The sequence below is a fragment of the Aspergillus foveolatus genome, assembly GCF_047715535.1.
Source record: "Aspergillus foveolatus strain CBS 279.81 unplaced genomic scaffold BDW70scaffold_43, whole genome shotgun sequence".
NCBI lineage: Eukaryota > Fungi > Ascomycota > Eurotiomycetes > Eurotiales > Aspergillaceae > Aspergillus > Aspergillus foveolatus.
Genome location: NW_027396107.1, coordinates 26571 through 40790, shown reverse-complemented (window position 1 = coordinate 40790; position 14220 = coordinate 26571). Strand labels below are relative to the sequence as shown.

Sequence of the window (14220 nt, the reverse complement as noted above, 5' to 3'; positions counted from 1 at the left end):
CTGAAAAGCAACTGACTCATTTCTGCTACACTTGTGCTTGGGCTTTTCTATAGTTTGCAAAAAGCAGACTCTAAAGAAAGCCATGGCTGCTGCCGCTGCGTCTGCAGCTGCACTCGATCCGGGCAACAGCTCCAAGAACACTCTCAAGCTCGAAAATGTCTGCCCCTCAGTGCCTGAATCTGGATTACGAGCTAATTTGCGGCGATATAGACCGAGAAAAGAGATACCCTTATCGCCATCGAAAAGAAGTACCAGGCACAATGGAAGGAAAATAAGGTCTTCGAGGTCGACGCCCCCTCCCTCTCCGAGGTGCCTGCCGGCAGCATGACTCCCGACGAGCTCCGTGAGAAGTACCCAAAGTTCTTCGGTACCATGGCCTACCCGTACATGAATGGTACCCTCCACGCCGGTCACAGTTTCACAGCCAGTAAGGTCGAGTTCATGGCTGCCACCGCCCGTATGGAGGGAAAGAGAGCCCTTTTCCCTCTTGGTTTCCACTGCACCGGTATGCCCATCAAGGCTTGTGCTGATAAGCTTGCCGATGAGGTTAAGAAGTTCGGAAAGAACTTTGAAGGCTATAAGGATGAGGACGAGGAGACGGCTGCCGTCGCCGCCCCAACCCAGGAGGTCAAGGCCGAGCAACAGGAGAAGTTCTCCGGAAAGAAAAGCAAGGCCGCCGCTAAGACTGTGAAGATGAAGTACCAGTTCCAGATCATGCTGGCTATCGGTATTCCCATTGAAGAGATTCACAAGTTCGCGGACGCCTCATACTGGCTCCAGCACTTCCCCCCTCTTGCCATCCGTGACCTCGACAGCCTGGGTGCCGGTATTGACTGGCGCCGACAGATGGTTACCACTGACGCGAACCCTTACTATGACGCTTTTGTGCGCTGGCAAATGAACCGTTTGTATGAGCTCGGCAAGATCCAGTATGGTAACCGTTACACAATTTACTCACCCAAAGACGGCCAGCCTTGCATGGATCACGACCGAACCGAGGGCGAGGGCATTGGACCCCAGGAATACACGGCTATGAAGCTGAAGGTTAAGGAGTGGGCACCTAAGATTGCAGAGCTCGTCAAAGGCAAGATTGAGGATGACGCCGATGTTTACTTCATTCCCGCTACCCTGCGTCCGGAGACCATGTACGGTCAGAACTGCTGCTTCCTCGGCCCGAAGATCGAATACGGAATTTTCAGGGTCAAGGAGAAGCAGTACTATATCTGCACCAAGCGGGGTGCTTGGAACATGGCTTTCCAGGGCACCTTCTTTGACAGCGAACACTTCCCCAAGACTCAGGACGAACTGCCCACCGTTCTGACCGCTCCGGGATCGGCATTCGTCGGTACACTTGTCAACGCACCCCTGTCATTCCACAAGGATGGTGTGCGCATTCTCCCTATGGAGGGTGTTTCTGCTACCAAGGGTACTGGTGTCGTCACTTGTGTGCCCTCAGATTCCCCTGACGACTATGCCACTTTGCTCGACCTTGCTAAGAAGCCCGAATACTACGGCATCCAGAAGGAGTGGGCTGAGTTGGAAATATTCCCTCTCATTGAAACACCTACGTACGGTAACCTCACCGCACCAGCGCTCGTGAAGAAGCTCAAGATCAACTCCCCCAAGGACGTCAACCAGCTCGCTCAGGCCAAGGAACTGGCCTACGGAGAAGCCTTCTACAAGGGCACGATGATTGTTGGAGAGTTCAAGGGCGAGCCAGTAAGCGCTGCTAAGGACAAGATTCGCAAGGCTCTCTACGACAGCGGTGATGCTTTCCCCTTCGCTGACCCCATGGGCAAGGTTGTCAGCCGAAGTGGGGACGACTGTGTCGTTGCATACCTTGGCCAATGGTTCTTGAACTATGGTGAGAACGATGCCAAGTGGCAGAAAGACACCCTTGACCACGTTGTGAACACCCTCAACACATACTCCAACGAGACAAAGAACGGGTTCGAGAAGAATCTCTCTTGGCTTAACCGCTGGGCTTGCGCTAGAACGTACGGCCTCGGCTCAAAACTCCCGTGGGATCCGCAGTTCCTTGTTGAGAGTCTGAGTGACAGTACCGTCTACATGGCCTACTACACCATTGCGCATCTTTTGCACGGTGACCGCTACGGTAAGACGACAGGTAAGCTCAACATCAAGGCAGAGCAAATGATCGACGAGGTCTGGGACTATGTGTTCTGCCGACGTGAGATCAGCGATGACCTCATCTCGAAGAGCGGTCTTAGCAAAGACGCTCTCCAGGCTATGCGAAGAGAATTCGAATACTGGTATCCCATGGACGTCCGAGTGTCTGGAAAGGACCTCATTCAGAACCACTTGACCTTCTTCCTTTACATCCACGTTGCTCTCTTCCCACCGCAATACTGGCCTCGCGGTGTCCGTGCCAACGGACACTTGCTCTTGAACGGTGATAAGATGAGCAAGAGCACCGGAAACTTCTTGACACTGAAAGACTCCGTTGACAAGTTCGGTGCTGACGCTACTCGCATTGCCTTCGCCGACGCCGGTGATGGAATCGAAGACGCCAACTTTGAGGAGAGCGTTGCCAACAGCAACATTCTTCGTCTCTTTACTTTGAAGGAGTGGATTGAGGAGGTTGTCAAGGATGAGAGTCTGCGAACGGGACCCGCAGACCACTTCTGGGACAAGGTTTTCGACAACGAGATAAACACCCTGGTTCGTGAAGGCAAGAAGAACTACCAAGAGTGAGTCTACCGATACCCTGGCCTGGAGGTTCCAAAGCTAACTAATTTAGCACCAACTTCAAGCTCGCTCTTAAGTCCAGTCTGTATGACTTGGTCGGTGCCCGTGACGCCTACCGTGAGGCTTGCACCTCCGCGGGCATTGGCATGCACCGCGATGTGGTCTTGCGCTACATCGAGCTCCAGGCGCTCATGATGTCCCCAATTGCACCTCACTGGTCAGAGTACATCTGGCTCGAAATTCTGAAGAAGGTGCGTATTCAGACCTTATAACACAGTTCAATACTAATTTATTCAGCCTGATACTATCCATCGCGCTCTATTCCCTGAGGTTGCAGAGCCCTCACCTGAACTCTCAGCAGCTACCAGCTATGTTCGCGCGACCGCCTCCAGCATCCTGTCCGCCGAAGCCAACTTCGTCAAGAAGCTCGCCAAGGGCAAGTCCGCACACTTCGACCCTCGCAAGCCCAAGAAGATTACCATCTTCGCTGCGAAGAAGTTCCCTTCATGGCAGGAGAAGTACATCGACCTTGTCCGTGAAGCATTTGACGCTGTCTCCCTCACCATCAACGACAAGGAGCTAAACGCCAAGGTCGGCAAGCTTGGTGAGATGAAGAAGGCCATGCCCTTTGTTCAGGGTCTCAAGAAGCGTCTGATCAGCACCAAGGAGGCTCCCGAGATCGTCTTTGAGCGAAAACTGCCGTTTGACGAGTTCGGTGTCCTCAAGGAGATGACGGTCAATTTGAAGAAGACAACAGGAGCCAAGGAGATTGAGATTGTTGCTGTTGATGAGGGTGGCAAGACCGGTGAGGTTCTGGGCTCCGGTGAGAAGAGGGAAGGTCTGCAGGCTGAGAATGCTGTTCCCGGTCAGCCGACGTTCCTGTTTGCCAACATTGAATAAATGGTATAAATTTAGAATACAGATTACAATTAAGCGCAATCAAAAGACATTATGATTCCCAGTATTCTGGATTTTCGGAGGCGAAAAGCTGCTTCTATCCCGGATCAAGTTTGCTTACGATGCCTGGCAACCACTTTCCTACAAAGTACATTGGCTGCTTACTTCAACTTTTCCAAACACAGAGAGATGCCTTTCTCATCCATTCCCGCCGAGCTCATATTCTGCATCGCAGACCTGCTAAACTCTCAAGACCTCAATTCCTTCATCCTACGAAGAGCACGTACTACCGAACTCTCAACCCTCTCCTTTACCAACGGAACATCTCTTAAGGCACTAACAGGGCGATCTGTACCACGTCTGAGCCTACTGTTCAGAAATGCCTCTATCACGGTGCCAACCTCAACTCGTCAATTAGTACTACCGATGGCATAACGCCCTTGGTTAAAGTTATCCTTTTACCCAGCGATGAAGCGGCAATGCTTCTTCCTAAGCATGGCGGTCATCCAGAAACGGTCGACCGTCAAAAGCTTGTAGCCTCTACGGGACACTTTCCCAGAACGTTTAGCACGTTACTTGATAGAGGAATATATAACCATGGGAAGGGAACGAGGTTCTACGCCTGGCATCCCAAGCTGGGAATGAGGATCAGTAAGGATGCTGCTTCAACCGAACGACCTCGACTCTGAGCTGAACGAGGGCCACCGCTCTGCAAAGTTGCATTCAGGGACCATGTGTGACTCGTGCAGCTGCTGCTTGAGCACGGCGCAACAGTTGACTGCAGGGATGGCAGCAGAGCCGCGCCGTTGACGCTCATTGTTAGTGCTGCACGCATCTCGAGAAGTGAGTGGATCATCAAGCTTCCCGTCGAGGCAGAAGCAGATATAAATGCTAGGGATGAAATGGGACATACGCCGCTGTGGTATGCAACTAAGACTGCGTGAGGACGTGGGAGTATCTGCTTGAGCATAGTGGGGATGCTGATTTGATGGCTGACGGCGAGACAAGTCCCCGAAGAAGGCTCAAGCAGTCTGGATTTGAGGAGTATAGGAGCGTTTATGGGAGGGAGAGGGGGCTTAGTTGGGAATATGACTGGTGGTGACGCATTTCTGGCCATGGTTGCTGCTTGTTTGTTGAATGTCCTGCATGTCCGAATAAGGGTTTTCCAACCACGCCCGAGCCATATCTGCCCACCTGGAACCATGTGGATGATCTCATCTCTATATTAAGCGTCGGTATACTCCACCCTACGTAGTAAACTCAGAGACAAATTCTCCGAGTCGAAGCTAAAGATGTAAATCAGTTTCAGAAGCCTATGACCTCGCCAGTGACGTCAGAGGCAAGCCTCCACATAAGATACATGATATATAAACCATATGTTCCCACCTCTCATCTCCACAAAAACATTTACTTTTGCCGAAATACAAACCTACACATACCTACCATATACCAGACAACGAACGGATAAGCTCAACGTCATATCGCCAAACTACAAATCTCCCCTTTATTTACTACCTCCACACCACGCGCCAATATGCCCAACAACAACTGGTCTTCCAACACCTCCAATGACTCCGGTGTCACGGGAGCCGCCAAATTCGTCACATCCACACTTGGTAACACCGTCGGCGGCGTCTCCAAAACCTTGGGGGGCGTTACGGGCGCCGCAACTCGCGGACTGGGCGATACAGTGAACAGTGCTACCGGTAGTACGGGGAGGCCTGTTGGTGATGCTCTGGGAAATGTGGGGACGGGACTGGAGGATGGACTCAAGAAGGTTGGGAAGGGGGTTGAGGATGCAGGTCAGTGGAAGTAATCTTCCATCTCAATGAGATGAGTTTGATGGGGTAGGATATAACAGGCTGTCCTTCATATCCGGCTTCGATGGTACATTTGATGATAACGGTCATAGATGGGAATATCAACGATGCTTACTATCGATCTTCTGGCGCATAGTATCCATTTTAAGTCTCTTTGACTGTTTTGATGAGCCTATTCGTTTATGAGCTGAATGTCAGGAGGAAGCCATTGGCAAACGGGAATTGTGGACCTACCTCCGTAACCCTTCCCGAAGAACGTGCTCATCATGCGAAAAGACAAGTCTAAACCAGCCTGGCTCCTTACAATGCTCCTCGCCTGGGTGCAAGAACAGCCCGTTATCGAGCAGCCTCTGGGCGAGTGCGAATTCATGTTCCTGGGTTTGTAGAGAGAGGTATGGTGAGAGCTCGATGTAAAGAAAGAAGCCGGCGTTCCTGGCACCACATCAACGTGATTAGTTCGCTTGCCCTATGATAGTGGTGAATTTGGTATTGTGCTGCTTGCTTACCCCCCTTTAACATAATTGATCCCCTCTTGATCAAGAATCGAAGTAGCTATTGAATATGAGTGAGCAAGATCCCGTCGAGATCTCTCAATGAATCGAGATACGAAGTCCTCATCTTGCAAAATAGCAGTCCCTATTGTCTCAGCTGCCGAGGAAGGACTGTGAAATCGCCTGGTTTGCAAGACAGATTTTTCATATTAGCTTCGTATGATCTGAGCGCTGGTTTAGCGATGGACAGAATATGAGGCGTACATACAGCATCGCCGAGCAGGCTCGACGGAGTTCAAAGTTTCGAGAGATTATGAAGCCGAGATGAAGGCCACCGGAGGCGAAGTCCTGCTCTCACATGCTGATTAGGGCTTCGTAGCTGTTTCAGGGATCCTGATTGCTCTTACCTTACTGAATCCGTATAATACATGCACCAGATTCGGGTTGATTATCTCCGGTGTTGCAAGGGATAGAATAGATGTAAATGGGACTGCCTCTGGGTTCCCAGAGTCAAATACGCATAATGCATAGATCTCATCACTAATCAGATGAAGTTTGTGTCTGTTGCAGAACTTCATGATCTCGACAAGCGTTTCTGGTGGATAGCACCGGCCTGACAACGTGAGCATTTGAGAGATCTCAAGTACCTACCAATAAAGAGGTAGAATTGAGCGTGCACATACCAACGGGATTATGCGGGTTAACAACAACAAGCGCCCGAACCCTGACTCCCCTCTCCCTTGCCTTTTCCAATGCCTCCTCATACCTCTGCACACAAGCCGTCCCAAAAACCTCATCAACATCCGTATCCGCATATACTATTTCCACTCCTCCCTGGACGCCATAATCAAGCTCGAACCGTCCATACACCGGTCTGCTGACTAGGACTGCATCCCCGGGCTCCGCAAGCGCAAAGGACAGCATATTCCCTGCAGCCGAGCAGCCGTTCACCTTAACGACCATTTCAGGCGTTATGGGTGTGAGGGGCTTGAAGTACTTGTTTAGATGGGATGAGATGGCGGCGGGGAGGGGGTTTGACGTTGACATGGAGGGGTAGCAGACCGAGTTTGTGGTAAACTTGACATTGCTGTTCATGTATTCGGCAATATCGGCGCGGACAGGGCCCTGATTGATAGTTAAAAAAGAAAGGGAGACAGAATTTGGATTCGGTAGACTTGTACATGCTCAGCCATCCCAAAACAAATGATGCCATCGGGGTTCGCTTCCTTGTCGTAGGTTGGGGCAACGGCGAAGCGCCAGGGAATGTCAATGGATTTTGCTTTTTTTTCGCCGCGGAAAGAGAGCATGATAGGTAAGAGTTATATATATAAATACCTTAAATATAAAGTGTCGGAAGAAAAGTTTAGATATCTCTCTCGACACGAGGTGGGGAGAGAAGAAGAGGGCGTAGGACCATGTGAGCACGCAGATCACCGTACCCCGCTACTTGGGCTATATACGACTTCAATAGATAAATCTTGTATTTCTTCTTTCTATCTAGGACACTCAAACTTCCAGCTTGATTATTGCACACTGTATCTGTGCAGAGATGCCCTAGAAACTCAGTACGCGAGGGTGGAAGCTGGGCAAATAAGCTTAGCTTACTTCAACTGACGAGGTCACCTTTTCTTACCAGTGAGCATATATCTATCTTTGCCTATATTTTTATTTACTATCCCCTTGTCAGTGGTGGCGGAAGCCCAGTATAGAACATTGATAAACCAAACCTATATCCCGAACACCAATCGCTATGCTATATCGTAATGTACAGTGACTCCCCCCAAAAGTTCGATCAAGAGTATAAACACGAAATACTCAGTTCAGTAACCCAGAGCTAAGGTTTCTGGTTCTGTTTCCGTTTCATATGCCCAACATTGCGACGCCCTCGAGCACCAACAGCCCGTTTCTTAGCGGCCGCTTTCTTCGCTGTGAACTCGTAGCTCTGAATGGGCCGCCGTGCTTCAACATGTTTCCCTTTAGGACTGAAAACTTCAATCCGTGGAAAGTGAGGTGAGGATTCCGTAGACCCATCGCCATCACCATCGCTATTTTGAATTGCCTTTGCGCGAATCTGGGCAGTCAACTCGACCCAGCCACATCCCTCAATCAGGATGTCGGCAGACATCACTTTGTAAGGCAGGGGAGGGGGCTTGATGCCGTGGTCTTCCACAGCCTTTGCGATAGATGTTGGGAGATGGGAGCGTGTAACGTCCCACTTCAGATCAAATATCCCCGCCGATTTGATCAGCGCTCCAGTGCCCTCCTTGACGATGTTTGTTCCAGGATATGGACGCTCTTGAGCCTGCATCTCGGCCGCCTTATCGGTCCTTGTCAGGTGAGTTTCGATTGGAATGAAGGCTGCAACCATTACGATAGTGTCAGGATCCAAAGGCGTAATGCGTACAAGGCCGCCGCCAATAAGCAAGGACTGCCCGGGCTTGATAGTATGTCGCTCAGGTTTTCCCCGCTTGGTCATGATAAGGTCGCGCTTGTATTCATCCTGCACGTAGTCGGCCAGATCGCCACGGCTAAGCCCCGGAAGGTCAATTATCTCCCCTTTACCGCGGCCGAATGGAATCCGAATTGGCGAGACCGTGGTGCCAGGGAGGGATGACACGATTGGCAGAACGGGGTAGAGATCCTCCCTCGGAGCAGGTGGAAGGAGGCCATGGGGGTCAAAAGCAGGCTGGTCGTTCAAACTAGGTGCAGGTGATGCTTCTCCTCGGCGCGCAATGAGTTCCGCCATTTTTTCGAGGTTCCGTGAGTCTTTTGGGATACAGGCCTGTACAAAACTGCTTTTCCCAGCGTTGGCCTTCCCGACTATCCAGATTCCCCCTCCATGCTCGCGCATCTCTTCCTTGACCTTTTTCGTCCACCAGCCTCGGTGGGCGCTGATCATATGTACATTGCCCAGGCGGAATTCCTCCGATGAGATACCTAACTTCTCACGGAGAACTGACCGAACGAACTCCATCTTGGAGTCCACCAATTCCTTGGTAGGACCCAGAAGGTCCGAGCGAGTTATGACGAACGTTATCGTCGGCAGCTTCTTTCCGTGTTTGTATTTATAGGTCGCAGATCGCCGGTTCCGCGAGCGCTGTTCCTGAATTCCCAATTCTTCGTATATACCATCAACAAGCGACATAGGGAAATCCGCAGCATCAATGATATGATAGATTCGGTTATGTTTATGCGGCGATTCGTCAAGGTATGCTCCAATGGAGTGTACCGAAGGCGATATAGCAGACACCCCCTTATTGTGGTGTAGTAGGTCGTGACATCTGTCGCAAACTTGCACCGGTGACTGCGATTTCTCGAGATATAGGCTGACGGTATCCGCTGCATTTTCGAGCAAGATATCACCTACAACAAGCTGTTAGGGCGCAATGGAGGAGGACGGGTGGAATACTAACAGTGTGGCTTAGGAGCGATCTCCGCTTCCTCGACAGCTTTTTGTATGGTGAATACCGCATCCTGCGTTGCAGATTCCTTTAACGGTTCCTTTTGCGCTTCCAATAAGAGCTTTCGGGTTTGCTTTCTGGTTTTGCTGTAAAATCCTGGCTCGTTCGGCTCGACAGTCTGCGAATACGCCCCGCATCCGGGGCAACATAATGGTAGAACAGCCTGAGTATGCTCCGTTGATGACACAGGGTTAGATGCGCTGGTAGATTGTCTTCGCAGTTGAACGGTCGACAAGGGTGCCAGTCTAGAAACTACCTCCCGCCGCAAGCAGCTGGGAGCGTGCTGGCTGCGGAAAAAACGCTGCGCTTGTTGGCATGGTCGTGGAAATTTCCACAAAGCTCTCGGGTTCATGCGCCTGAGGGCCGACGACATGATGATCGAGAATCGAAGTAGTGAGAGAAGTTTTGCTACGAAATTCTAGAGCTCTTTTGGGGCGTTATTGGTCCGCTCCGCTATCCGGAAAGAGTTGCAGTGGCGATAGCCGATATGGCATCTGCTGGGGCGAAGAAACAAAGATCACATAGTTACTACGTAAAGTACAAGATACTTACTACAATAGAATAAAAAGCATATTTAATACTGATCATAATAAGATCACGGCTTGAAAGACAATGTATACAGTTGTGCTGGGTCGGATAAATGCGCTAAAACAACCAAATTAAGAAAAGTGCTCCTGAACAGTAGAAGAACGCAACCACTTATGCCTTCGCTTTTCCTTTTCCTTCTGAACCTTCATTCGTAGCTTCTTCATCCTCTTCAGAATCACTCATGAATTCATCATCCTCATCGAATCCGATATATCTCCTTGGTGCAGCAGGCCGCGACGACTCAGGTTGCGCAGGCGCATCCCTCATCTCGGCCTCCTCCTCGCTGTCCTCCGACACAGAAGCACTTTCTTGCCCACTTCCCTCACTCGCACTCGTGCTTGACCCGCCAAGGATAGCATCCTTCAGATTATCCGTCCAAGTGCCCTCCTTCATAGCTGCAAGAACCGCCTCTCGAGCCTTCTCATTCATCTCATCTTTATCCTCCATCCATTGACCATCGATCTTTTGCTTCCCACCTCCATTTTTGAGCTCTTCCTGGCGCTTTTCCGCCGCCTCAACAACAGCCTCCCACCGTCGCCGACGCTCCTCTTTCTCCTTCTTATCCATCTCGGGTTTCACGGCGAGGTATTCCGCAAGGGCCTTGGCCTCGTTGACTGTTCGAAGACGCCGCCCATCGAGATTACGGCTGGAGCCGTTGTCGTCGCCTTGATTGCGCTTGCGCCTGCTTGACATGCGCCCACCGGCAGCACGAAGTTGAGAGCCAAAACCACCCTTTCCGCCACACATAGGAACGGTGAGACGAAGGGGAAGGAGAGTTGAGTCGCCATTTGGTGAGATGAGTTCAGAAACAGCGCGCGACGAGGGGAGAATTTGTTTGTTATTTGTTGTTGTTAAAATGAGGGACCGGAGAGGCACCGAATAAGGGATATATGATGAGACTTTTTCGCAAAGATCTGATAGAGTCGACGTCGCTGGTAATGCAAAGGAGACTGTCGAGGGAAGCGAAAGTCCGGGGAAGGACGACAGGAGGACATTTACGTGCGACGCCATATTGGTTCGTCTCAAACTTCAGTCGACGTGTGTTCTTATTTCGTGGGAGATAGTTACCGAATTTCACGCTGAGTTATCTCAATATGCTGAAGTAAAGCGTTGATGAGGTAAATCGATACCAAACGTGGATGAAGATTAGCCACCGATCCAGATGAAGTCGGATAAGGCCTGGATCGCAGAGTCACATGATCCAGATACAGAACATAATCACATGATACAACTTTATCTTATCGCTTGAAGAATTAGGGCTGAAGCCCTTTTAGCACCTAATCGGGAATAATCGCACTTTAAACTCGGCAGCCGTCGGTCCACTCCATCATCCAATTTCAACCACCTCTTCGCGCGTTGTCAGAGCGATTCCCCGAAGAGCAACAGGAACTCGCGACAATGTAAGTAAAAGTTCATAGAATGTGAGCTGAATGACAATTTACTTATTCCATGCCAGGCTTATCCCCAAGGAAGACCGCAAGAAGATCCACGAGTACCTCTTCCGCGGTATGTGAACGAATTCCCTCGACAGCGCGACGAGACAAGACAACCAAATGGGATTGGCTTGGTTGCGGGTTTAATTACAGAAGAATGATTACTGACTCAGTCGCTTTTAGAGGGTGTGCTCGTGGCCAAGAAGGACTTCAACCTTCCCAAGCATGGCGACATTGACACCAAGAACCTCTACGTGATCAAGGCCATGCAGTCCCTCAACTCCCGCGGCTACGTCAAGACCCAGTTCTCCTGGCAGTACTACTACTACACCCTCACCCCCGAGGTACGCTTAATTCCAGTCGCCTGATAAAAAGGCAACAACGCTGGTTTACTAACAGTGTCTTCAGGGTCTTGACTACCTCCGTGAGTGGCTTCACCTCCCCGCCGAGGTTGTCCCTGCCACCCACATCAAGCAGCAGCGTTCTCACGCTCCCCCTCGTGGAATGATGGGTGGTGAAGAGCGCGAGCGCCGTCCCCGTCCTCCTCGTGAGGGTGGATACCGTCGCCGTGAGGAAGGCAAGGAGGGTGCCCCCGGCGAGTTCGCCCCTAGCTTCCGTGGTGGAATTGGCCGTGGCCGTGGCGCCCCTGCTTCGTAAGGTGGTGTCGATGTCGCCTCCCGGTCTTCCGAGGGTTTTTTAAGGGTGTTGCTAGTGTGGTTTGAGTAGGCTATGGCCAGAAATTACTGCATCTCAGCGCATCCTGTCAAAAGAAAAATGTCATTTCTTTTTCTGTCCGATATGGAATAACTAGATAATGACATGATCATGATACAGAGTACGATGCTTTATTGGTGCTGTAGTTTACTACTGGAATGTACGTTTGTAAACCACATTTAGTTTATCTACGGTGAGAACCGCTTTCGGTCATACCGAACAACTGCCTGCAGAATGACAGAGGCACCTCTGGCACAATCATCGGCAGAACAGAACTCCTCAGGATGATGGCTCAACCCATCCTTGCACGGAACAAAGATCATGCTAGTCGGAACCCTCTTCGAAGTAAACACGCTATCATGCCCAGCCCCACTCATAATTGTTCTGACAAGAGACTTAGGGTCCGCAACACCAGCATCAGCCGTGACCGCCTCCGCAGACTGCTGCACACACTCAATGCAATCAGGGTGGAAGTTGACGGCGGGCGAATCGAAGTCCAACGTCCATTGCACACGGCAAGGCTTGCCGATGCCCTTTCCTTCCTCTGCGGCGATTGCGTCAAAGTCCTTGCGCAGCTGGGCTTCAACGACCTCGACAAGTTCGGTCTTCGGACCCCGGAGATCGAGACTAAAGCTTACGGTGCCGGGGACGGTATTTACGCTGCCGGGTTTGGCTTCAATGATGCCGACGCTTGCCAGGCAGCCTTGCGAGGCGGCGACTTCGCGGGCGCGCACCATCATGCGCGCAAAGGCATAAAGGGCGTCGGCGCGGTGCTCGAATGCAGTGGTGCCTGTGTGCGTGTCTCTGCCGAAAATGTTAAGGCGGAACCACCGGTATGCTTGGACGGCTGTTACGACGCCGATCTGCTGGCCTGCAGTGATTAGGTGAGGACCTTGTTCGATGTGCAGCTCGAAGTGGGCGGCCATGGGAGTCTCTTTGTATGAGCACGGAACGCTCCCTAGATAGTCGATCTTCTCGAGTGCTGACTTCATGGACTCCGGAGCAGAAGCTGCAGTTGGAAGGGAGGCTACAGTAGGCACTTCTTTCAATGCATGTGCTTTCTCAAGAGGAATGCATTCTGCCCATACTCCAGAGGAGACCATACTGATAGGGAACCGGGCGCCCTCCTCGCTGCAGACACATGAGCAATGTTTGAAGTAGCAATTTGGGAGGGCAACTTACTTAGTCCAGTTGACAACGCCAACACCACCCTCGGTTTCCAGTCCCAGATCGTTTAGGGTCTTCAGGGTCTCTATGCCGGAGAGTACACCCAGGATTCCGTCATATCTTCCACCAGTGGGTTGCGTATCCAGGTGGCTACCGATGAATGTCGCGGGTACATCAGTTCTGCGCCCAGGACGAACAGCGAAGATGTTGCCCATTGCGTCGACTGTGACTTTGCATCCCAGAGCTTTTGTCGTCTCAATGAACCAGTCCCGTACTTGCTTATCCTCCTGTGACAGCGCTAAGCGCTGCATACCTGTGTCTGTGTGGCCACTAATTTACCGTTAGATTGACTAAGGCTCCTTTGATGCCACGAGGGCCGGTAGACTATGCAAGTACTTACTCTCCCCAGCGAATTCCGTACCCCCATTGACAGGTGTGATGAAGGTCTTCTGCAAGGCGTTCTTTATTGGCTCTCAACGCCGACACTTGCGCCTCGGTCAGCTCTGTAGATAACATGGGTGAACTTGAATGAACGGAAAATGCGCGTCGTAGATATGAAGATGGGGCTCGTGTAGGGAGAAAGTGGGTAGATCGGAATGCCAGCTTGATTGCGCTTGCAACAGAACCTCTCGGTCGCAGGAAACCAGCCATTTCGAGTGTCACTGGCGGAGCGTAGCAATTTTATATATAAGACAAGATAAGAAGATGTCTCCATGTGTGCATTGAGGGATGATAAGGTCCCTAGGGACGAATCGACTCCAACTACAGCAGCTTCATACCTTATCCGAGGCGGGGTTAGATGATGGATTCGGCATTGCTATCAAATCATAAGAAAACAAAGCAAATCTAAACCATGAGAAGAAACGTCTTCGGTGGCCAAGGCCTCCAGAAATCCCGAATCTGGTTCTCCAAGTGAAGCGTTCGAGCGACCTTCCCAGAA

The 14220-nt window shown here is 51.0% G+C and overlaps 7 protein-coding genes across 7 annotated transcripts; 3 read left to right on the top strand and 4 right to left on the bottom strand.

Annotated features, from left to right (window-relative positions):
* Positions 1-14: 14 nt before the first annotated feature.
* Positions 15-3670, top strand: BDW70DRAFT_140447 (leucine--tRNA ligase CDC60; the record flags this gene model as incomplete). Its single annotated transcript, XM_073737612.1, has 4 exons — positions 15-157; positions 211-2711; positions 2762-2960; positions 3007-3670. Coding segments are annotated over exons 1-4 (3374 nt in total), but the record flags the coding sequence as incomplete, so codon positions are not given.
* Positions 3671-4397: 727 nt separating this feature from the next.
* BDW70DRAFT_140446 (uncharacterized protein) lies at positions 4398-4896 on the top strand. Its single transcript, XM_073737611.1, has one exon. The coding sequence runs from the start codon at positions 4665-4667 to the stop codon at positions 4833-4835; it is 171 nt and encodes a 56-aa protein (XP_073593839.1). The 5' UTR covers positions 4398-4664; the 3' UTR covers positions 4836-4896.
* BDW70DRAFT_140442 (pyridoxal phosphate-dependent transferase) lies at positions 4883-7271 on the bottom strand. The gene is made up of 7 exons (XM_073737610.1): positions 7099-7271; positions 6601-7042; positions 6325-6530; positions 6186-6265; positions 5933-6100; positions 5661-5858; positions 4883-5598 (listed from the first exon to the last, which is right to left on the bottom strand). Exons 1-7 carry the CDS (start codon positions 7222-7224, stop codon positions 5571-5573), a joined length of 1248 nt encoding a protein of 415 aa, XP_073593838.1. The 5' UTR covers positions 7225-7271; the 3' UTR covers positions 4883-5570.
* A 387-nt stretch (positions 7272-7658) lies between these two features.
* BDW70DRAFT_87239 (uncharacterized protein) lies at positions 7659-9813 on the bottom strand. Its single transcript, XM_073745073.1, has 2 exons — positions 9331-9813; positions 7659-9280 (listed from the first exon to the last, which is right to left on the bottom strand). Exons 1-2 carry the CDS (start codon positions 9749-9751, stop codon positions 7752-7754), a joined length of 1950 nt encoding a protein of 649 aa, XP_073593837.1. The 5' UTR covers positions 9752-9813; the 3' UTR covers positions 7659-7751.
* A 172-nt stretch (positions 9814-9985) lies between these two features.
* BDW70DRAFT_140440 (telomere maintenance SDE2 family protein) lies at positions 9986-11090 on the bottom strand. Its single transcript, XM_073737609.1, has one exon. The coding sequence runs from the start codon at positions 10975-10977 to the stop codon at positions 10078-10080; it is 900 nt and encodes a 299-aa protein (XP_073593836.1). The 5' UTR covers positions 10978-11090; the 3' UTR covers positions 9986-10077.
* A 201-nt stretch (positions 11091-11291) lies between these two features.
* Positions 11292-12241, top strand: BDW70DRAFT_140437 (40S ribosomal protein eS10). The gene is made up of 4 exons (XM_073737608.1): positions 11292-11366; positions 11423-11472; positions 11583-11743; positions 11808-12241. Coding segments are annotated over exons 1-4 (462 nt in total). The 5' UTR covers positions 11292-11364; the 3' UTR covers positions 12057-12241.
* Positions 12242-14191, bottom strand: BDW70DRAFT_140434 (M20 family metallo-hydrolase). The gene is made up of 3 exons (XM_073737607.1): positions 13681-14191; positions 13296-13610; positions 12242-13244 (listed from the first exon to the last, which is right to left on the bottom strand). Exons 1-3 carry the CDS (start codon positions 13929-13931, stop codon positions 12302-12304), a joined length of 1509 nt encoding a protein of 502 aa, XP_073593834.1. The 5' UTR covers positions 13932-14191; the 3' UTR covers positions 12242-12301.
* Between the last annotated feature and the right edge of the window lie 29 nt (positions 14192-14220).